At 36.6% G+C, this 22544-nt stretch overlaps 2 protein-coding genes across 4 annotated transcripts; both read left to right on the top strand.

Annotated features, from left to right (window-relative positions):
- Window positions 1-394: 394 nt before the first annotated feature.
- xpc (xeroderma pigmentosum, complementation group C) lies at window positions 395-10662 on the top strand. 3 transcript variants are annotated; one of them, XM_079383231.1, is made up of 15 exons: window positions 401-461; window positions 557-699; window positions 2012-2269; window positions 2394-2502; window positions 2668-2752; window positions 4999-5156; window positions 5577-5697; window positions 6273-6365; window positions 6456-7226; window positions 7828-7988; window positions 8904-8985; window positions 9104-9235; window positions 9332-9501; window positions 9785-9878; window positions 10079-10662. In XM_079383231.1, the coding sequence occupies exons 2-15, from the start codon at window positions 603-605 to the stop codon at window positions 10376-10378; spliced, it is 2631 nt and encodes an 876-aa protein (XP_079239357.1). In that variant the 5' UTR covers window positions 401-461; window positions 557-602; the 3' UTR covers window positions 10379-10662. The 3 variants fall into 3 exon arrangements, with proteins under 3 accessions (XP_079239356.1, XP_079239357.1, XP_079239358.1); XM_079383232.1 differs by having other exon boundaries at window positions 402-430; window positions 10079-10652; XM_079383230.1 differs by having other exon boundaries at window positions 395-699; window positions 10079-10658.
- Window positions 10663-11424: 762 nt separating this feature from the next.
- LOC306848680 (E3 ubiquitin-protein ligase ARIH2-like) lies at window positions 11425-21406 on the top strand. The gene is made up of 15 exons (XM_079383369.1): window positions 11425-11662; window positions 13915-14345; window positions 14499-14566; window positions 15284-15356; window positions 15802-15943; window positions 16058-16179; window positions 16766-16875; window positions 16970-17087; window positions 17209-17259; window positions 18654-18675; window positions 18778-18929; window positions 19541-19684; window positions 20389-20457; window positions 20558-20665; window positions 20747-21406. Exons 2-15 carry the CDS (start codon window positions 14121-14123, stop codon window positions 20816-20818), a joined length of 1476 nt encoding a protein of 491 aa, XP_079239495.1. The 5' UTR covers window positions 11425-11662; window positions 13915-14120; the 3' UTR covers window positions 20819-21406.
- The last annotated feature ends 1138 nt before the right edge of the window (window positions 21407-22544 follow it).

Here is a 22544-nt window from a genome sequence, read left to right as displayed (position 1 = left end):
TCTCAAAAATGATATATTCGTATTACTGTACTGCAACAACCTTTCTATTGAAATGAGCATAGAATAAAGGTAGGTAGGCTATATGAGCAACTATTATTTTTCACATTACAGTACATGATAGAGTTGTTTTGCATGACAGTAATTATTATTCACATACACACCTTCGTGTTTAAATATAAATAATAATTACTATTACCCAAATATTAGTTAAAGCAAATCTTAAATTATCATATTTAACTGAATTATTGGGGTAGTCAGAACTATATATTATCGTTATCAACTTAATAATATAATATAATATATGATGATTATCACCTTGCTAACAGCAAAATAAGCTTGCGCGACATCGCCTCCTAGCGTTTAAATCATCACATTACCCAGCCAACTCAATAGTACAGGCGGATATGACGTATGTTCAGAGCTCCTGCAGGTAAAGAGCACGCGTTTCAGTGTTATGAAAGGTGGGAAGTGATTGTGTTGGGTAACAGTGGTCTTCAGGTTACATTACATAAGTTGACGTGTAATGCAGGTCTCTTCGTTTCTCTGAATACACCAGAGTTCATTTATCCTGAAACTATCCGCGATCTCTCAGCAGCAGCAGAATGGCAAAGAAAAAAGAGACACAGCAGAAAATCGGCACAAAGAAACCGAAGCAGATTGCAAAGAACAAACCAGCATCCAAAACACGAAAAACCAAAGGTATCTATGCTGCATAAAAATGTAACGTTACTTTGTCTGGCTGATGCTCAAACCTAGAATCAAAGCCTGTCGCTGAGTTAAAATGCAGCTTTGCAGTTAAACAGTTGAATGAATGAACTGTAATAGTTAGAATGTAGCGCACAGTTGATGCAGACAGCTGCAGTGTGCAGAGACTCTCGCTTGGGGGGGGGGCACGGCCCGCGAGTGCCCCCCCTTGGCGCCGGTCCTGATTTGAGTACTCTGACCCAGAGGTCTAAAGGCTTTTTAATGAACGACCCCTCCAAAATGATGTTGCTATTGTGACAGACCCTTTCCTGAAATATAGGTTATATATATTTTTGTCATATATATAAATCTAAAGCCAAAGAAAATAAAAAGATTACATATTTTATGTCATATACATTGTATAGCAGTGTTACTTTAGTACCATGAGATACTATGACAGTTTTTCTTAATATTTTGAATCAGTATTTAATTTTAAACGTCCATTTTCATTTTAGATACATTCTTTTATCTAATTTATGAATTTTGTTGTGTCTTTTTAAGTAGCTGTAGTGGCTAGTAGTTTTAAACAAAAATGTATGTAGTTTTTATTAAGTTTTTATTTTAGTGCCAGTTTTAGTTATTTTAGTACAGCAAGTTAAACTTAATTAAACTGAGAAATATTGCCTTGCAATTAGCCAGGAGAGATAAATATATATATATATTAGTGTGTTTGTGTGTGTGTATATTAGTGCTGTCAAACGATTAATCACATCCAAAATTTTTGTTTACATAATGTGTGTGTGTACTGTGGCTATTTATTATGTATATATAAATACACACACATACAGTATATAGTTTGAAAATATTTACATGTATATACATTTATATATTTATATTCTTATATTTTATATTATATATTTTATTCCAGTCAATGTTTATATTATTTCAAGTAAATGTTTTGTTTTAGTTAACTATAACACAGATACAAATTAGATAAATATTATATATGCATATATAATACTTTAATATTTTTTTATTTAATGTTTTATATAAACATATATGTGCTGATGTTAAGGAATGTTTATGCTAATTATTTGCAAGCAAAAGGTGCCAGCACATGATGCAACACATGTATAAATTATTCTTGACATTGCAAAGATGGGCAGATGATTTTCATTTTCCACAAAACTATATAGAGATTTATTTCATACTGTTGAAAAAAATGTATATGTTGTTAATTTTAATAATGAAAGCGTGAATGATCTGCTGTTTGCACTCTAGTACATCTTTGTTATGCTGTGATCCATGACCTGTTTGTTTGTCTCAGAAAATAGTATGGTGGACAAAAACAACCGCAAAAACTCCAGGGTGGCATCTCGTGCGTCCAGAAAGGTCAGAGATTCCTCTGATGAGAGAACAAGCAAGTACTTCCAGGACAGTGAAGTGAAAACCGAAGAGCCAGAGGAAATGAGTGACCACAGTGAGGAGATTAGCCCCATGCTCAGTGAGCACTCATCACCATCAAAACAAGTCAAAGAAGAAGAGGAAGAGAGTGAGGATGAGGAAGACTGGGAGGAAGTGGGAGGTATAGTGTTTTTTGTGAATCATTAGTAATCAGACTGTATACATTTATCACATGTGAGTAACTGTACTCATGTCATGTCTTTCACACTGATGGTGTGACTGTTTTGAACTGTGCTCTTTCTCAGAAATGGCAGAACCTCTGGGTCCCGTGGACTCGACTGAACTAGCTGTTGTGTCAAAAGCTGTGGAGATTGAGATCGAGACTCCAGACATGATTCGCAAGAGGCAGAGGAAGTGAGTGTTTGTGACAGAGAGTTTAACGAGGGGCAGATTGCCAAGTGATGAAATTCTTTAGTGTGGTAAATGCCCACAAGATAGTTGCAGTCACATTCATGAGAGGAGCAATGATGGTCAGACAGATAAAAAGGAAAATCGTAACACCACGACAACTGTTTCCAGGGAGAAAAGGCAGACAGAGTTTGAAACTTGCCTTCGACGAATGATGAAACAATTTAATAAGGAACTGCTGGTGGATACCCACAAGGTATGTGTGTGTGTATTTCTGTTGCAGTTTTTATTTCCAGCTAAATCAACTAAATATATACACTGAACAAAATTATAAATGCAACACTTTTGTTTTTGCCCTCATTTTTCATGAGCTGAACTCAAAGATCTAAGACTTTTTCTATGTACACAAAAAGCCTATTTCTCTCAAATATTGTTCACAAATCTGTCTAAATCTGTGTTAGTGAGCACTTCTCCTTTGCCGAGATAATCCATCCACCTCACAGGTGTGGCATATCAAGACGCTGATTAGACAGCATGATTATTGCACTGGTGTGCCTTAGGCTGGCCACAATAAAAGGCCACTCTTGAAATGTGCAGTTTTATTGTATTGGGGGAGTCCGAAAACCAGTCAGTATCTGGTGTGACCACCATTTTCGTCACGCAGTGCAACACATCTCCTTCGCATAGAGTTGATCAGGTTGTCCACTTCTCTTCAATTGCTGTGCGAAGTTGCTGGATATTGGCAGGAAATGGAACACGCTGTCGTATACGCCGATCCAGAGCATCTCAAACATGCTCAATGGGTGACATGTCCGGTGAGTATGCTGGCCATGCAAGAAATGGGATTTTTTCAGCTTCCAGGAATTGTGTACAGATCCTTGCAACATGGGGCCGTGCATTATCATCCTGCAACATGAGGTGATGGTCGTGGATGAATGGCACAAGCCGCACAACAATGGGCCTCAGGATCTCTGTGCATTCAAAATGCCATCAATAAAAAGCACCTGTGTTCGTTGTCCATAACATACGCCTGCCCATACCATAACCCCACCGCCACCATGGGCCACTCGATCCACAACGTTGACATCAGCAAACCGCTCACCCACACGACGCCATACACGCTGTCTGCCATCTGCCCTGTACAGTGAATACCGGGATTCATCCTTGAAGAGAACACCCCTCCAAAGTGCCAGACGCCATTGAATGTGAGCATTTGCCCACTCAAGTCAGTTACGATGACGAACTGCAGTCAAGTCGAGACCCCGATGAGGACGACGAGCATGCAGATGAGCTTCCCTGAGACTGTTTCTGACCGTTTGTGCAGAAATTCTTCAGTTATGCAAACCATTGTTGCAGCAGCTGTCCAGGTGGCTGGTCTCAGACGATCTTGGAAGTGGAGGTCCTGGGCTGGTGTGGTTACACGTGGCCTGCGGTTGTGAGGCCGGTTGGATGTACTGCCAAATTCTCTGAAAAGCCTTTGGAGACGGCTTATGGTAGAGAAATGAACATTCAATTCACAGGCAACAGCTCTGGTGGACATTTCAGCATGCCAATTGCATGCTCCCTCAAAACTTGCGACATCTGTGGCATTGTGCTGTGTGATAAAACATGCACATTTTAGAGTGGCCTTTATTGTGGCCAGCCTAAGGCACACGCCTGTGCAATAATTATGCTGTCTAATCAGCATCTTGATATGACACACCTGTGAGGTGAATGGATTATCTCAGCAAAGGAGAAGTGCTCACTAACACAGATTTAGACAGATTTGTGAACAATATTTTAGAGAAATAGGCCTTTTGTGTACATAGAAAAAGTCTTAGATCTTTGAGTTAAGCTCCTGAAAAATGGGGGCAAAAACAAAAGTATTGTGTTTATAATTTTGTTCAGTGTACATACTAATATTCAAAGGTTTGGGGTCAGTAAAAGTTTTTAGAAATCTTTTATGCTCACAAAGGTTTCATTTATTAATTTCATTTCATTTCATTCATATAGATACACGCACAAATAGCACTTTTTTTTTTACAAATTATAAAATGTAATTTACTCCTGTGATGGCAAAGCTGAATTTCCAGCAGTCATTACTCCAGTCTTCAGTGTCACATATCCTTCAGAAATCATTCTAATATGCTGATTTGAGACACAAGAAGCGTTCCTTATTATTATGTAAAAAACAGCTGTGCTGGTTGATATTTTTGTGAAAACTGGGATACGTTTTCTGGGTTCTTTTATGAATAGAAAGTTCAAAAGAACAGAATTTATTTGAAATAGATTTTTTTTATCTTAAGTCTTTACTGCCAATTTTTTACATTTACAGTTTTCCTGTAGAAATGTATTAATTTCTATAAAAAAGTCTTACTGGTCCTAAACATTTAAATAATATAGTATAACGATATTCTGTGTTTATTGCAATAATATGTATTGGTCTTTGATTTTAGTTTCTTGGCTATGTTTTATTGCTTGTATTGCACTGGTGTTTGATTTCTTATTTACTCTGTCAAACAGGTCCACATTCTTTGCTTGTTGGCCGGCGGTTTGTTCCGAAGCAGACTGTGCTGTGAGCCTGACTTGTTGGCTGTTGCTTTGTCAATACTGCCTGCTCACTTTACCACAGTTGCCACAAAACGCATAAACAATAGCTTCCTGGAGGGGCTTCTCAAATGGTAAGCCTGATTTGTCATCTTAGATGTATTCCACTTGTTCAGTTAAAGAGATCTTCCACCCAAAAATAAAAATTCTGTCAATATTTACTCATCCTCATGTTGTTCCAAAAGTATATGATGTTTTTCTACTTTGGAACATAAAAGGAGATATTATGAGAAATGCCTCCGTATATGTCAATAAAATGGAAGTCAGTGAGCTTCGGTGTTCCAATACTCTTCAAAAAGCATCATACAGTTTTGGAACCATATGAGGGTGAGTATCATGAGGTTCACAATTTGCACACCACAAAATATGTCTCAACAAAAGTCAACTATTCGTTCAACTATTCCTGTTCTATATGCAAATAGTGTATTGATAATCTCTTGATAGTGTGTAAATTAATCTTTTTTATTTATTTTTTGTGGTGTGACCCTGTCCAGGTTCCAAATGACATTCACATTAAACCCTGCCTTACCTGAGGAGGAGGTGGTGGAGCTGAGCACGGTCCTGGAAAAGCGAATTGGCTGTTTATCAGCAAAGGACCATGAGGAGATGACCTATGTGAGGGAGATCTCACTTACTTTGACCTAGTAGCAGACCGCAAAGGCTGCATATATATGCATATATATATATATATATATATATATATATATATATATATATATATATATATATATATATATATATATATATATATATATATATATATATATATATATATATATATATATATATAAAATGTGAAATAGTTTTACAATTTAAAACTGTTTTCTTTTTTAATATACAGTAGTCAACATTTAAATTAATCAAAAAAATCAAATAGGTTTTAGGACAACTTTGATAAAGTTTTGATCCACTTCAACTTTTGAGTACTTATATATTTTAATATGTAGTGTTTTTCAGGACTCTTTCATTAATAGAAAGTTCAAAAGAACTTTCAAAAATTCAAAAACTTCAATTAGAAATTCAATATAAAATTGTCTCAATTTTTAAACAATCTAATGCTCCACTGCTGAATAAAAGTATTAATTTCTTTCAATAAAAATCTTACTGACCCCAAACTTTTGAATGGAAGTTTAATGTTTTTCAGCTAAGTTTGGTTCTGATCTGTGATGTCACTTCTGTTCTTGTCACAGCTGTTCTTATTGGTGTTGCGCTCATTGCGACTCTTCTGTCGATTGGTTCTGTCACTGCAACCCCTTCCTCTGAAGCCACCACCTGCCAGCAAGGTAACTTTGGAATATTATTATATTACTTTTTCTTGTGTACCAATTCCTTTTTTGTATTTTTGATGGACTGAGCATATTTATTGTTTTTAGAACAAGACCACACCTACCAAGAGCTCTGCAAAAAAAGATCAGTCTGAGAAACCCTCCCCAGAGCCTAAGCTATCTCCTGGAAACAAACGTCCATCAGCCCATAATGCTGCAGTAAAAGAGGAAAGAGGTGGAAAGAGAAAGAAAAAGAAAGAGGAAGGAAGAGAGAAAGAGGCAGCAGGGGGACAGAAACCCAAAAACAGCAGAAGAAGAAGTGTAGCTTCAAAAGTGTCATACAAAGAAGTCAGCAGCGAGGAGGAGGAGGAGCAGAGTGAGGAAGAGTTTCAACCAACCAATGAGGAAGACAGTGAAGACTTTGACGGGGCCATGAAAGTATGCAGAAAGTCGAAGGTGAAAGGAAAAGGTCGGGCTCCTCGGAGGTCGACCGAGGTCAAACAGGAGGAGGAAAGCGAAGAGGAAGACAAGGAGGAAGAGGAAGAGAAACAGGTGAAGAAACAACAACGTAAAAGAAAGGAGGGGAAAGGGGCAGATGAGTGGTTGGAGGTTTATTTGGAAAGTACGGGGAAGTGGGTGTGTATTGATGTGGATCAAGGTGTTGGCCAGCCGCAGCTCTGCTCCGATCAGGCCACTCAACCAATCACTTACGTGGTGGGCATTGATGACGAAGGGTACCTGAAAGATCTTAGCAGCCGGTATGACCCCACATGGCTGACATCATCACGCAGACGACGGGTCGACTCAGAATGGTGGGAGGAGACTATGGAGCTCTACAAGTCTCCATATACTGAGAGAGGACAGAAGGAGGACCAGGAGGTATGTGTGAACTTACACTAACACTTCTGTTCTGTTTTGGAGTCAGAAAGATTTTTTTGAAGAAATGAATACTTTTATTCAGTAAAGACACAAACTGATCAAAGTGACAAAAAAGACATTGTCAGTGTCACAAAAATAAATGTTTTTTCTTAGCTTTTTATTCATCAAAGAATCTTAAACAATATATCAAAGTTATCACAAAAAATTTAAATCAGCATGACTGTTTTTAGCATCGATAATAGTAAGAAATGTTTAGAGCACCAAATCAGTGTATTAGAATGATGAAGGATCATGTGGCACTGAAGACTAGACTCATGGCTGCTAAAAATTCAGCTTTGCCCTCATAGGAATAAATAAAATTTTTAAACATATTGAAATTGAAAACACTTATTTTAAATTGTAAATATATTTCACAATATTACTATTTTTACTGTATTTTTCACAAAAAATTTATTTCTAATCAAATAAATGCTGCCTTGGTGACCATAAGAGACATCTTTCAAAAAATCTTGCTGACCCTAAACTTTTGAATGGTAGTGTAGACACTAAGGTACATCACACGTGACGTGCATTAAGACTCACCTGTGCTCCTCAAACACAGATGCAGGCAAAGTTATTGGACAAGCCATTGCCGACATCCATCTCAGAATACAAGAACCATCCGCTGTACGCACTAAAGAGGCACCTGCTAAAATATGAGGCCATCTACCCCTCTACAGCCGCTGTCCTGGGGTACTGCAGAGGAGAGCCAGTTTATTCACGGTAAACTATATAGTTTGTATGCTACACATGAATATATGGCATCGCAACATTATAATGTACAGCATGGATGGATGAATATTCCTGTATAAATCTGCTTTAGAAGAACAAACTGTTTGAATTAGAAAATATATTATTACAGAAAAATCACTCATTTTCATGTTACGATCAAAAAACAATAAATGGCTGATATTAAACTCTATTCTATTTTGTCTAAATAAACTAAAAATAAAACATTCAAATCTAAAACTAAAACATTTGAAATGGTTTAAGTGAATTTAGGCATCACAATGCTATAATGCATGTATAAAAATGGATATTGAGTTTGGGATTTGCTAAAGGTTACATTTAACAGTTATTATATTATTTTATAGTGTTTTTAAAGATTAACTAGGTCAATGTTATTTTAGTATTGTTTATGTACTATCGTATTATTTATCAATATTTTGAATTTTTATTTTTATTGAACATTTTATATTTTGAGTTTCATTTACATTTTTATTTTAGTTTAAGTTTTAGTGATTTTGTTTTTTTTTGTTGTCATTTTTAATATTTCTATACATCTTTATATTATTTCAGTTTTAGTGGTATTTTAGTACTTAATTTCAGTTAGTTTAAAATGCAAATTCTAATATTATTTTTAGTTTTTCAAAATGTTTTAATCTAATATATATATATATATATATATATATATATATATATATATATATATATATATATATATATATATATATATATATATATATATATATATATATATATATTATTTGTTTATTTATTTATTTATTTGTTTATTTATTTATTTTTTAATTACATAAAACAACTTTTTACAATACAATAACCCCCCCCTCAAATCTGAGATGTTAGAACAAATGCAAATTCAGGCCATTTGTGTTTATGATGTTCATTTATTTTCAGAGACTGTGTGCACACGCTCCATTCTAGAGATACCTGGCTGAAGGAAGCAAGAACCGTTCGACTAGGAGAGGAGCCGTACAAGGTCTGTTCTGGTCATGATTTAACATGTTTTTTCCTTTTTTTCATGTGTATTTGACCTTTTTACAATAAATGACATGACTTCTTTATAAAGCTAATTTTTTAAAGCTAATGTCTGTCAGATGGTGCTTGGGTTTTCCAACCGTTCTCGTAAAGCCAGGATGATGTCCAAGGAGAAAGATGTCAAAGATCTGCCTCTCTTTGGAGTCTGGCAAACTGAAGAGTACCAGCCTCCGGTTGCCGTTGATGGCAAAGTCAGTTCAAATTATTTTAATAATTAAAGTTAATAAACATATCTGTGTAAGATCTACTGATATGTTGTTTTCTGAATTTATATGCATGTGTTTCAGGTACCACGTAATGAGTTCGGGAACGTGTACATGTTTAAGTCATGCATGTTACCAGTAGGATGTGTTCACCTGCGTTTGCCAAATCTGCACAGAGTGGCTCGAAAACTGAACCTAGACTGTGCTACAGCAGTGACTGGTTTTGATTACCATTGTGGATTTGCACATGCAGTGTAAGTTTGAGTGCCTTCATGTGTTTGTAATAACATGTCCTAACCTGGTGGAATACGATGAAAGCTATCTTTTTCCACGTACACATTTTGTCCAGCCATGACCCTCATGTTCCAAGGCAGTTTCACATTCAGTGTTTCTCACTCTGTAAGAAATGGCCAGTGCTTGTTCCATTCATTTCATACATGGTAAAAAAACAAGAGTATAATGTACATAAATAATGTGCTTCTAAATGTATGGTGTTTTCTGTAAAATCTGGAATTTAATTGGCTCAATATATTTCAGTAACGATGGCTATATTGTCTGTGAAGAACACCAAGAAATCCTGAAAGCAGCCTGGGAAAATGAGCAAGACATCCAGCAAAAGAAAGAACAAGAGGTGTGTTGATTTTTTTTTTTTGTGTTCTTTCTTTGTAAATAATAATGTTGTCTTTCACAACAGCATCACCATCTCCAGTGTTACAAAAATGTCAACTTTGCCTAACACTGAAGAAATATTTTGTCAAGGAAAATAGTACTTTTGATTTTAGAATGAACAATTTGTGTTTTAGTAAATATTCTGGTTGAATCTTTTAACAGAAACGTGAGAAGCGTGTGGTGGCTAACTGGACACTACTGGTCAAAGGCCTGTTGATAAAAGAGAGGCTCAAGCGTCGCTATGGGCAGCAGGGGCTGGCAGCAGGGGCGGGGCTTAAGCAAGAAAAAGGACTGTCCTCAGATGAGGAGGAAGAGGGCGGGGCTCAAACAGCTCCACCCTCTCTGACTAGTTCATGGCCGCAGAACAGGCAAGAGGAACAAGAGGAAAAGATCGTAAGGCGTGTAACTAAACGAGAGAAACGTGGAGAGGAGAAACATCTCTTCCCTTTTGAAAAAGTTTGATTAAATTGGCCCTTTATTTCACTATCCTTATCCTCCTTTTAAATGTTTTTCTGCATTTATAAGCATGTATTATCTGTAACTGAGCTCTACATCACTATCCCCAACCTTTCATAACTGCAATAGCTGCATATGCAGGGGATTTTGAAACTGTCAAGCATTTATGTCTCATTACCTTTTCAGAATGTACATTTGTTTTTGTATCAGAATACATATTTTTAAAGAACATGCTATTGAATACAAAAACATGCAAATAAACAACTGGTATGTTGCAGTTTTTTGTGTATGAGTTCCAAAAGTCTTTCACTCTTTGTAAGTGCCACCTGGAGTTCACAGAAAAGTACTGTTGGCTATTAATTGGAAAACAGCAGCACATTATTTATGATTTTTAAATTGTCTCAAGTTTCGCACAACTTTAGTGAATACTGTTAATGTGATGCACATCAGGGTGTAATGGGTTGGTTGGGGATCTATCCAGCAATTGTTGATTGGATTTTGAATCCCTGACAGAAGATCTAAAACATGCATTTTACAAAACTGAAAAAAAAAAAGTTTTTAAAAATGCTAGCAAAGCATTAAATACCCAAGCAGTTTATTTCCTGCATTGGCATTTCCTATTGAAACAGGAAGTTTGACTAAATTCATTGTAGCAGACATGCTACTGCTACTTTTACTTTTTCTGACATAAAGATATTAAGGAAAGAGTACTGTTTTGAATTCAGTCTTGGAGCAGGTCATATTAAAGGGTGCATCCCTTTTTTCTATATTAAAAAGCATAGCAAAGAATCGCCAAATATGAATGTAGTACACATCCAATAGGCACGTTGACTTTAAACACATATATGCGAAAAGTTTTTTTTCTTAACTACTGAACAAAGATATTTTATACTTTATATTCCGTTTTTTATCTTTATTAACAAAGCAGGCAGGTCTTTAGAGTATAAACTTGTAATGAGGGTGCTTTTCTCTGTTTGCACCTACGTTGCACACCGTAAATCAGACTTCTTGTTTTGTTGACCTACATTTGCACGAGCGTGCGCGCGTGTTTTAATCTAAGTATGTATGTCAGTGTTGAGGATATGTGTGTTTGCGTGGCCCCTCCTTACTATAAGTCAGTTTACTGTTGAAAACAGCCTCGCGCTCGGACACGGAAGTGACGCCGCTCTAGAATCCCCCCGTACTTCCGATCTTCAGCTCTGCTGCGACTCATCTAGCGAACGGATCGGATCTCTGTCCCAATATCTCTCTTCAGCCAGCGTCGAGTGGCGGCCCGACGCGGTCCGGCAGGTGAGTAGTCAGTATGTTGGGTACGACGGGGGGCTTTAAGCGATCAGAGCAGCGGCTTTGGCGAGCGAACCAAAACGGCCTTGTTTACATACGAATCCCCGAGCTGGAGTGCGCACTGGCGGATGATTGCAAATAAAGCCCTTAAGGCGACATCAAACCAACCGTACATTCACTTAAACAAGTTTAATTGGACTATGTGCATTTTAAACTGCGGGAAATGCGTAGTGAAACAATAGCTATTCCGAGGGATCTGCGCATCGATCGCGCTGCTGTAACGTTATATATGTGCTGATCTAGAAAGGAGCAACAGCTGGCGCGGCCTGATTCATACGGAGTAAACAAAGCAGAGCCAGCACTGTCAGTACCGTGACTTTGCAGTCCGTGCTCAACCCCTAAGCACTTAAACCATCATCCGTAACCTAGCTGAGCGTGATATTATGCATGGCACCCAGCGTCGCGCTCTATTTATAGCCCTGGCTGGAATGCTTGGACGCGTTGGACCTTTAGGTCGTCCCATGACTGTGGGGTCAGAACCGGACGGGACGGTTGATCACGTTGAACTTAACGTGCACTGATTGTTTATTCGATTGAATCGGTGACTGTTATCACACCAGCAGGAGTTGTGATCTCTGTGATCATCAGGCGCGCGGTCACGCGGCCTCCCCTGCTCCTGATGTCCGGTTGGACTGTCAGCACACCGTGTAATCTGTTAAAACGAAACGCTAAGCCGCTCTGCATGTGAGGTTATGATTGTCTTACACTCAAAGAGATGCTTGGCCGCTGGTAATACTGAGAGAAACATCTATAAGTACAACCTTCAGAGCGTTTCCAAGGTGTGTTGATCTGGAAATGCTGGACTGGAGCAGCTGCTTGACAAGTGGGTCAAGCTCAGTGAGTGTCATTGAGTACGCTAGCAAGGCCGCTTTCACCGTGTATGTGCTGTCTGGAAATAAACTACCCATAAAAAGTTTGTACACAACTACCCACTCATTATTATAGAGTGCAACAGGCATGAAATAAAATCCCATTCAGTTTTTCTACAAGAAATCTTTAAAGACAGTGAGCCTTGAGGTTGTTAATCAATTGAATATGGTTTTGTTGAAGCCATTAGACCACATTATTTAAAGATTTTTTTTTTTAAATCATATTTAACAATAGGTCATGTCATTCTTCACCAGGAATTCTATGATTGCAGAATCTCCACAAATCAGAGACTCCCCACAAGCTCCAAAAGAACATTTACACTATTAACTATTACTGCTAACACGCATTATATTGTTTCAATATATATAAAACTATTGATTTAAAAATGATTATATTTATGCATATCTTTTTTTTTCAATTTGATTGTTTTTGCGATGTTTCAATTGTAGTTCTTTCCCTCATTAAAGCCATTAGGAACACAGTCTTGCACCTTTGTCTTTCTGTCCCATTTTTTTAAATACTTTTTTTGTGTCCAACAAGTTTGCAGTGCAGTTATTTACCTTGTAGCTGGTTGGTTTGATTAATTGCTCATAACTATGGAAGCCCATTTCTGCTACTGATTAAAAAAGGTAATTTTCTCACAATTCAGTTTTTTTTCTTGCAATTGCGGGTTTACATCTCACAATTCTACCTTTTTTTCTCAGAATTGTAAGATATAAACTCTCACTTATTTCACGCAATTCTGACTTCATTTCTCAGAATTCCGACTTTGTATGTCAATTCTGAGAAAAAAGGCATACATCGCAATTGTGAGGAAACAACATTTTTTTAATTTAGTGGTGGAATCGGGCTTCCACACATCTCTTTAACGAAGACTTTAAAACAAACGTTTAATATCTTTTAAAAATATTAAAATAAGATAATAAATTCCCGTAATATCAGGACTTGTGTTGGAGATTGAGTTCAGTGTTCCTGGGCACTCTGCGGTCTCTTTCTTCTCACATAATGAAATCATTTCAACTCGCATCAATATTTTATGTCTATTCATATATTTATTAAGGAGCTGTATAATAAGTAGGGAAAGATAGTCAGATGGTCATCATCACAAAATAAATTCCTTCACGATGGTGCAATTTAAATCTATTTAAAAACAGAAAATAAGAATTGTAGCTTTGTAAAGAAATTTATAGACACAATTTATATTTATCAACATAACTAATTTTGAGCATAAGTTTTTAGGTTAAATATCTTTTAAAATCATGAAATATGCAGTCTGACCACGTATAAATGACAGATATCAAATAATGTGATTTTCTTCTCTCTTTCAGTATTTTTTCTCTGTTTGAGCTCATCCCTTGCTCCGGTTCCTCATGAGTGACGGGGAGTGTGATTTCTTCTGCTTTTTTCGGTGCTGCTAAATGCCACAGGCCCCCCTGGGATTCTCGGTCCAATTGGGGGTGGAGAGGAGCAGCTCAGTAGCTGCTGATTAGTGGAGAGCAGCTGTCAGTCAGGGAAAGGTGGGGCCCAGAGGGCTATGTCTGTGGATATGAGTAGCCAAGCCTCAGACAGTAATGAGGAATTTGAAGATGATGAAGACGTCGTAGAGGGCGACATCGCTAATTATTATGATGGACTTGATGATGACGTGGCAATAGAAGAACCGTTTGACCCGGAAGAATACCAGTTCAATTGCTTGACGTACAGGGAGAGCCAGAGGGTACTAACTGAGGAAGTCAACAATGTAGCCAGTGCCCTAAAGGTGAGGGACGAACCAGAGTTTTGCAGATTTATTGTTGGCTGACATTTATTGTTAGCTGTGTATTTATGTATCTTTCCAAGCTATAAATTGTTTAGAATGTTCATGCAGTTTAGTCTGTCAATACAGAGAGATTTTAATTTTTTTTCCCTTCAGGTGTCACCAGCTGTAGCCAAACTGGTCCTTGTACATTTTCACTGGCAAGTGTCACAAATACTCGAAAGGTAATTAAATATGTACACTTTTATGGGTAGTTAACGTGAAAAGTGAAATAATTACAGTGGTGTGTATCTAAAATTATTTATACAAATGTTTTTGTAATTCTTGTGTAAGACTACTGTTCAAAAGTTTGGGGTCAGTAAGAGTTTTTTTTTAAAAGAGATAATACTTTCATTCAGCAAGGACGCATAGGATGATCAAAAGTGACAGCAAAGACTCTTATATGGTCGCAAATATTTGTTTCAAAGAAATTCTATTCTTTTCAGCTTTCTATTCATCAAAGAATACTTAAAGTAAAGAGTTTGCTCAAAAAAAAGTTTTCATCTCAAATCAGCATATTAGAATGATCTCTGAAGGATCATGTGACACTGAAGACTGAAGTTATGGCTGCTGAAAATTCAGCTTTGCTATCACAGGAATAAATCATCTTAAAATATAATAAAAGAGAAAATGGTTCATTTATTTAACTCTTATTGTAATAATATTTCACAGTATTACTGTTTTTACTGTATTTTGATCAAATAAATGCATATGAGATTTCTTTCAAAACAATAAAATAAACTTTTGAACAATAGTGTGCATGAACTGCAAAAAGTTTAAAAGAATAAAAAAAACCTACAACTAAATACAGCACCTAATATATTCATTACATTCATATGTTTAACCTAAAATCCTGATGTTACTTCTGTCTTAATCTGTTAATATTTTTTCTGTATTTGAAGGTATAATTCAAATTCCTCTCAGTTGCTATGTGAAGCCTATGCTCAACCCACAAGCATCTGCAGATCTCTCATTGTGAGTTCCTGTAATCCTTTAATGTTCCTTAATGTAGTCCTTTACATAGTTATAAATATATTTTTATTTATTTATTTATTTCATTAAAACCCCCTTAAAATTGAATTCTTAGCTTTAAAATGCAATGTTGAGGCAATTAAAAATGTGCCCGTCATGAAATATGTTCTTTGACAAATTGCAGATGGCAATAAAGGGGTTATTTTATGATAATGACAAGCTGATTGTACTTTATTCTGCATCTTACACAGCTATTTGCCACATCAATGAAGGATATGAAATATTGATTCTAGTTTAATTATTTTATTATGCGACAAAGTGGAACATAGCGATTTGAAAGGCAAGAAACCAGAAAAAGAGAAAAAAACTGGTTGCCTGGGACAACTGTGATCGTTATTCTGTTAACGATCATTACTGCGCTTCCTTCTCTTGACGTGTGTGTCTACAGGCCGGGACGTCGCAGCAGTGTGGGGTGTGTCTGCAGCTGGTCCGGAGAGACGCTCTCCTCTCTCTACCCTGTCAGCACTCCTTCTGCAAGGCATGCTGGGAGCAGCACTGCACTGTACTTGTCAAAGATGGCATGGGAGTTGGTGAGTGTACACGCACACACACATTGAGCGCATAAAGACTGTGTGCAGTACAGTATGTATTGCTGATTAGAGTGATCTTATCTGATCTCCTCTGTGGATTGTGTTTGTCTATAGAGATCTCCTGCATGGCGCAGGACTGCTCTCTTCGCATGCCAGATGATTTAGTTCTTCCTCTGCTGTCCAGCGAGGAACTGAAAGACAAATACAGACGCTACCTCTTCAGGGACTATGTGGAGGTGTGTGTCCATCTAGGGATGCACAATATGTCTTCATCATATAGTTACCTGCCAATATTACAGCTATTAGTGCTCATTTCATCTTTTATTATATTTATATTACTTTGTCGATGACTAACGCTTTTTAAAAACATTCTTTTATTATACATTGTATTACAGAATTATTACGCACACTGGTTCAATTGTTTGGAGCTAAAGAAATTAGTACTTTTATTTAGCAAGGATTAAATTAAATTATTCAAATAGTGACAGTTGTTACATAATACATCTATTTTAAATTAATGCTTTTCTGAACTTTCTATTTGTCAAAAAATCTGATCAGAAATATGAAATTTCATTATTGATAACAAATCACTGTTCATTATTGAGCATAAATCAGCATATTAGAATGATTTCTGAAGGATCATGTGACACTGAAGATTGAAGTAATGGCTGCTGAAAGTTAATTGTTTTTTGGCCCTTACCTGAAAATTGGTATACATCAGAATTCTGATTTCAGTACAACTCTAGTCTTATCACATTGTAGAACAGGCACCTCTCACTAGTTGCTTGCTCTTAACTTGTTCTTGTTTCTGTGTGTCTGCAGAGTCATTTCCAGCTGCAGTTGTGTCCTGGTGCTGACTGTCCGATAGTTATACAGGTGCAGAAACCTCGAGCTCGTAGAGTCCAATGCAGCCGCTGCAAAGAAGTCTTCTGGTATTGCACACAATTACACTTGCACACACTACTCAATTCATGGCGTGATGCATGTGATTGCATGTGTGTGTTTGGATTGTCTGTCTGTCTTCAGTTTTAAGTGCAGACAGATGTACCACGCACCCACAGACTGTGCTACCATCCGCAAATGGCTGACCAAATGTGCAGATGACTCTGAGACAGCCAACTACATCAGTGCACACACTAAAGACGTAAGGAAGCACACACAGATACATTGAAGATGGTCACATTAAGTATATATATATAGTTGGTGTATGTTTAATTTGATAGTAAATATATTAATATCCTTATGTTTTGATTTTGTACCCACAGTGCCCTAAGTGCAATATCTGCATTGAGAAGAACGGAGGGTGCAACCACATGGTGAGTAGTATACACATTCTTTTTCATTATCTGCACACTTTTATGTGCACTTACTATAACACCCAGCATGTCAGAGTGAGAGTACTACTTAAATAGTTTTGTTAACTTCAAATAGTTTTTAATCCTCAAAATAAGATCAAAACAAATCTTTTTCAACAAGATTTTCAGCCTGTAAGATTTTAAGTTTTTGAAAGATGTCTCGTATGCCCACCAAAGCTGAATTTTAGTCGAAAATACAGTAAAAACAGCATTTTAACACCAGTATGTTATTGCAATTTAAAACAACTGTTGTCTATTTTCAAATGTAATTTATTCCTGTGCTAGCAACGGTGAATTTTCAGCAGCCACCCACCATTACTCCAGCCTTCAGTGTCACATGATTCTTCAGAAATCATTCCAAGATGCTGATTTGTGTTTATGAAACATTTATTTTGAAAACAGTTAAGCTTCTTAATATTTTTGTGAAAACTTGCATACATGCATGCAAACATAAATTTTTTCAGTGTTCTTTGATGAATAGAATGTTTTAAAAATTATTTGTAAATATAAATCTTTTGTACCATTACAAATGTCTTTACTCTCACTTTTGATCAATTTAATGCATACTGGTTGAATTAATTTACATTTACATTTAGTCATTTAGCAGACGTGTTTATCCAAAGTAAAGTGACTTACAAATGAGGACAATGGAAGCAATCAAAATCAACAAAAGAGCAATGATATGTTAGTGCTATAACAAGTCTCAGTTAGCTATACGCAGTACACATAGCAAGTTTTTTTTATTATATAATAAATAAAAAGAAAACCGATAGATCGAATACAAAAAGATTAGAAAAGCTAGCGTTAGTATTTTTTTAATGAATAGAATTAGAATAGAGATTGCTAGAGTTAGAGGGTTAAATAAAGATGGAAGAGATGTGGTTTTAGCCGATTCTTGAAGATGGCTAAGGACTCAGCTGCTCGGATTGAGTTGGGCCTTTATTATTGTAAAGGTTTGATAGAACTGGCTGGAAGACCTGCCAAGAGAGCATTACAATAGTCCAGCCTGGACAGAGCAAGAGCTTGAACAAGGAGTTCTGAAGCATGTTCTGATAGAAAGGGCCTGATCTTCTTGATGTTGAATAAAGCAAATCTGCAGGACCGGACAGTTTAAGCAATGTGGTCTGAGAAAGTCAGCTGATCATCAATCATAACTCCAAGGTTTCTGGCTGTTTTTGTAGTTTTTAAGTTATGGTTGATGTGCCTAACTGGATGGTGAAATTGTAATGAAACGATGGGTTTGCTGCATTAATTTCTTCTTCTTCAAAAAAGTTGAACACTAGTGTTTGTTAAAAAATTATAGAAAAAAAAAATCATGTTTTTACTGAATATATATTTTTTCTCTCTCTTTGCAGCAATGCTCAAAGTGTAAACATGGTATGTTTTTTCCCAGTGATTTTTAGTTTCTAAAAATTACATCAAATCCTTTGAGTGGTGGAGTGGTCTTAATTGTAATGACATTGTTATGGCTGTGTGTAGATTTCTGCTGGATGTGTCTGGGAGATTGGAAGACCCATGGAAGTGAGTACTACGAGTGCAGTCGCTACAAAGAGAACCCTGACATCGTGAATCAGAGCCAGCAGGCCCAGGCCAGAGAGGCCCTCAAAAAATACCTGTTCTACTTTGAGAGGGTGAGACAAAAATAACTAATCAATAATAAATAAATCTCTTTTGAAAAAAAATAGATAAACCGAGCGAGCTTAGTAGTGATCCTGACAAGTAGGTTGTTCCAAAAAGTAGACTGTAACATTATAGTTAACTCATTACAGAGAAGTATCAATAAAAATGTCTAATTCTGTTTGTATGGTGGTTGTCCAGTCACTGCCTATATAGTGTTCTTTTTCAGTTAGGATACTGTCTAAATACAGCTCACTAGAAAAACTGAGCTATGGTCTCATTGTATTTATGAGTTGGCATTAGTGGAATTGCATTGGCATGGTTCAAATCATACTTATCGTAGCAGTGAATGAAGATTTATCATATCGATCACAAATGCAGTATGGAGTAACACAAGGCTCTGTACTAAGGCCGCGTTACTTTTCACGCTTTACATGTTACCCTTGGGAGATATCAGGAAACATGGTGTTGGCTTTCATTGTTTTGCTGATGATACTCAGTTCTATATTTCTTCACAGCCTGATGAAACATAACATACCAATTTGCAGTTGCAGTTTTCATGTGAATCACAGCATTGTCACTTAATTGCTTTAATACATAATCTGTACATTCTGTGTGTGTCCAGTGGGAGAACCACAATAAGAGCTTGCAGCTAGAGGCACAGACATACCAGCGGATCCAGGAGAAGATTCAGGAGCGAGTCATGAATAACCTGGGCACCTGGATTGACTGGCAGTACCTGCAGAATGCTGCCAAGCTACTGGCCAAGGTACAGGCTGAATCCAGCTGTACTCCACAGTAGGACTGCATGATTTATGAAAAATGGGGATTTCTTTTTGATAAATTGCGGTTTAAATAATTTTTAACTGTTTGCTGAGGGTTGGTTGTTTGTAGGGCTACACAATTTAGCCCCAAAATTTGTCATTTATATATCAATATGGCTTTAAAATTGAAAAGTAATACATTAATAATTAATAAAAATAATAATAGTTTTATTTTACAGTAAAATTATGTAAGCTTTCAGTACTAATATTTATGGCTGTCTTATTTTTTTTAATTTTCAGACATTAAACCCTCAAGCTTTTATTTTGGTGGAAAAATGTAGGGGAATATTTAAAGCTTTTTTTTTTTTTTTATGGCAGCCAGTTTTAAGCACTTCTCATAAGTTTGGGAAGATGTTTGGTGCGTTGCATTCCCAAATGTATGTTAATCAACCCAAAATAATCATCCATATACTGTGAAAAAAAAACTGAAAACACTGCTCACAAGTCAAATGGCAGTGCCATGTTTCACTCTGAAACAGAGTATATATTGAATTAAATTGTAGCCTTTGGGATTTGATAATTGACATAAGACATAATGCAGTTCCGGTTATTTTGATTCATATTGCAGCTCTATGCAGCAGGCACAAATGTTCAGGCATAAGCATGTGGAAACACAGACCCTTATGCTGTCTGTTTGCTCTCTCCATAGTGTCGTTACACACTGCAGTACACTTATCCTTATGCCTACTACATGGAGTCTGGACCCCGCAAAAAACTGGTGAGCTATTGCATTAAATATGTGAATCTTTCATTGAAGGTCAAATATCTCTTTGAGATCAGTCTTTGGTAATGGGAAATCTCATTTTTATTCCCTGTAGTTTGAGTATCAGCAAGCGCAGCTGGAGGCGGAGATCGAGAACTTGTCATGGAAAGTGGAGAGAGCAGACACCTATGAGAGAGGAGAGCCGAGTGCTAATGATAGAGGGGTGAGAGATGGAATAAAAACCAGAGGAAGTTGTGAACATGAACACTGGAATTTAAAAAATTTGCTCTCTCTCTCTCTGTAGGATCTGGAGAATCAGATGCACATTGCTGAGCAGAAGAGACAGACACTGCTGAAGGATTTCCATGACACCTGAACATCCGTCCATCAAATCCACATCGAGTTCACTCTTCTCTCAACTGTCTTGGTCTCTTCTCTCCAAAGATACCCCTCCACTTTTTTGTCAAAACTCTACTCTGCATCTCATAATGTTTTGTCCATCTCCTTTGTTTTTCACATGTATAGAAAGCACTTTTCCCCTTTTGTTCATTCTTTCCTTCATCAGTGCCCCTTTTTTCCCTTCTAATCTTTACTCTGCTGCAGGGTTTGAGAATAGCATGATTATGTTCAAGGATTCACATACACAAATATTGCATTCTCACATCCCCACGTCGGCTGACATTACACATGTGCGCACACACACACACACACACAAAACACTCCATCGAAACAGTCTAACTATTTTCTTCCTCCATCATTGCTCCTGCCATAACTTTTGCCTTCTTTCCTTCTCACTCTTGCTTTCTTCTCGTTTTTTTTTTCTTCCTTGGAAATGGCTGTTGATAGATCATTTAAACAAAAAAACTGAAAACTGAAAAAAAGATGAAAAACAAATGATGCTGTAATTTTCAACGGTTGTACATTAATACAGAAATAGTTACTGAGAGAACGTTTTTAAACCAGACAGAGACTTGTGTTTTATTGTGCACACATTAAAGAATTATTTGCATTGCACTACACTCAAAATTTTGCAGTCAGTAATATTTGTAGGTTTTTGAAAGAAGTCTCTTATGCTCACCACGGCAGCATTTTTTTTTATAAATACAAGAGTAATACTGTGAAATATTTAAAATGTCCATTTTCTGTTTTAATATATCTTAAATGTAATTTATTCCTGTGAAGGCAAAGCTGAATTTTCAGCAGCCATTACTAGTCTTCCTTGTCACATGATCCTTCATAAATCTTTCTAACTGGTTTGGTGCTCAAGACAAGGTAAAGATTATTATTTTATTAGTATTTAAAATCTTATCACAATTTAAAATGTTTGTGCTGCTAAATGTAGTGTGGAAACGATTTTTAATCAAAGTTAGAACACTTAAACATTTATTTAAAATTGGAAATATTTTATAACATTAAATGTCTTATGTTTTTGATCAGTTGAATGCATCCTTGCTAAATCACAAGGTATCACAAACATAAAACTTACACTTTTCTTACATCAGGATAATTATGGTTACAATAGGCAACCCACAGCCATGAAAGAAAACATTTGATCTTAATAAACACAAGCAGTATCGTGTGAACCACTTTTCCTTTTGATGTGTCATAAAGGATTGAGTTTTTTTGTCTTCAAAATTCAAATGCACACAGATCAAATGCAATAAAGTCAATATTTCTGATCTATTATAATACAAAAATATTCATATTAAAATACAAGGACAAAAAAAAGGTCAAAACTTTATACAAAATAATTGCTTTTACTGACAGACAGCGACGATTCACTGTTTGGCTTAAATATGTAACACTAATTTTATTAGTGTATTTTTTATTGCGGCCCTAATATTAAGAAAATGGTTTCGCAGTAAAAACAGTCCTCAAATGGTCGTTGCGCGCACTAGAAGGGCATGAGGTGTCCTCGCGCGCTCCCGGGCCTGCAAATTCAGGTCAGTTCATACGAACCAAATAAAGTCGGCAGCAGAGCGAGATAAATTTAAATCGAAGAAGTTCCCCTCGTGCTGAGCACATGTGCGCGCGAGATAACGAGATCGACGCAACAAACAAACACCTCCCCCTTCCACTGCACCCCAGGGTGAAGCGATAAC

The sequence above is a fragment of the Barbus barbus genome (genome assembly GCF_936440315.1).
Source record: "Barbus barbus genome assembly, chromosome: 28".
NCBI lineage: Eukaryota > Metazoa > Chordata > Actinopteri > Cypriniformes > Cyprinidae > Barbus > Barbus barbus.
The sequence above is the reverse complement of the archived record's forward strand: the minus strand, read 5'-3'. Positions and strand labels throughout refer to the sequence as shown.

Excerpts from the sequence above, each read along its gene's own strand:
- xpc (XM_079383231.1), top strand. The coding sequence starts at position 603 with ATGGCAAAGAAAAAAGAGACACAGCAGAAAATCGGCACAAAGAAACCG. Across the intron at positions 700-2,011 it reads CAAAACACGAAAAACCAAAG|AAAATAGTATGGTGGACAAA; the intron begins GTATCTATGCTG and ends TGTTTGTCTCAG. Across the intron at positions 8,986-9,103 it reads TAGGAGAGGAGCCGTACAAG|ATGGTGCTTGGGTTTTCCAA; the intron begins GTCTGTTCTGGT and ends AATGTCTGTCAG.
- LOC306848680 (XM_079383369.1), top strand. The coding sequence starts at position 14,121 with ATGTCTGTGGATATGAGTAGCCAAGCCTCAGACAGTAATGAGGAATTT. Across the intron at positions 14,346-14,498 it reads ATGTAGCCAGTGCCCTAAAG|GTGTCACCAGCTGTAGCCAA; the intron begins GTGAGGGACGAA and ends TTTTCCCTTCAG. Across the intron at positions 16,180-16,765 it reads TCTTCAGGGACTATGTGGAG|AGTCATTTCCAGCTGCAGTT; the intron begins GTGTGTGTCCAT and ends GTGTGTCTGCAG.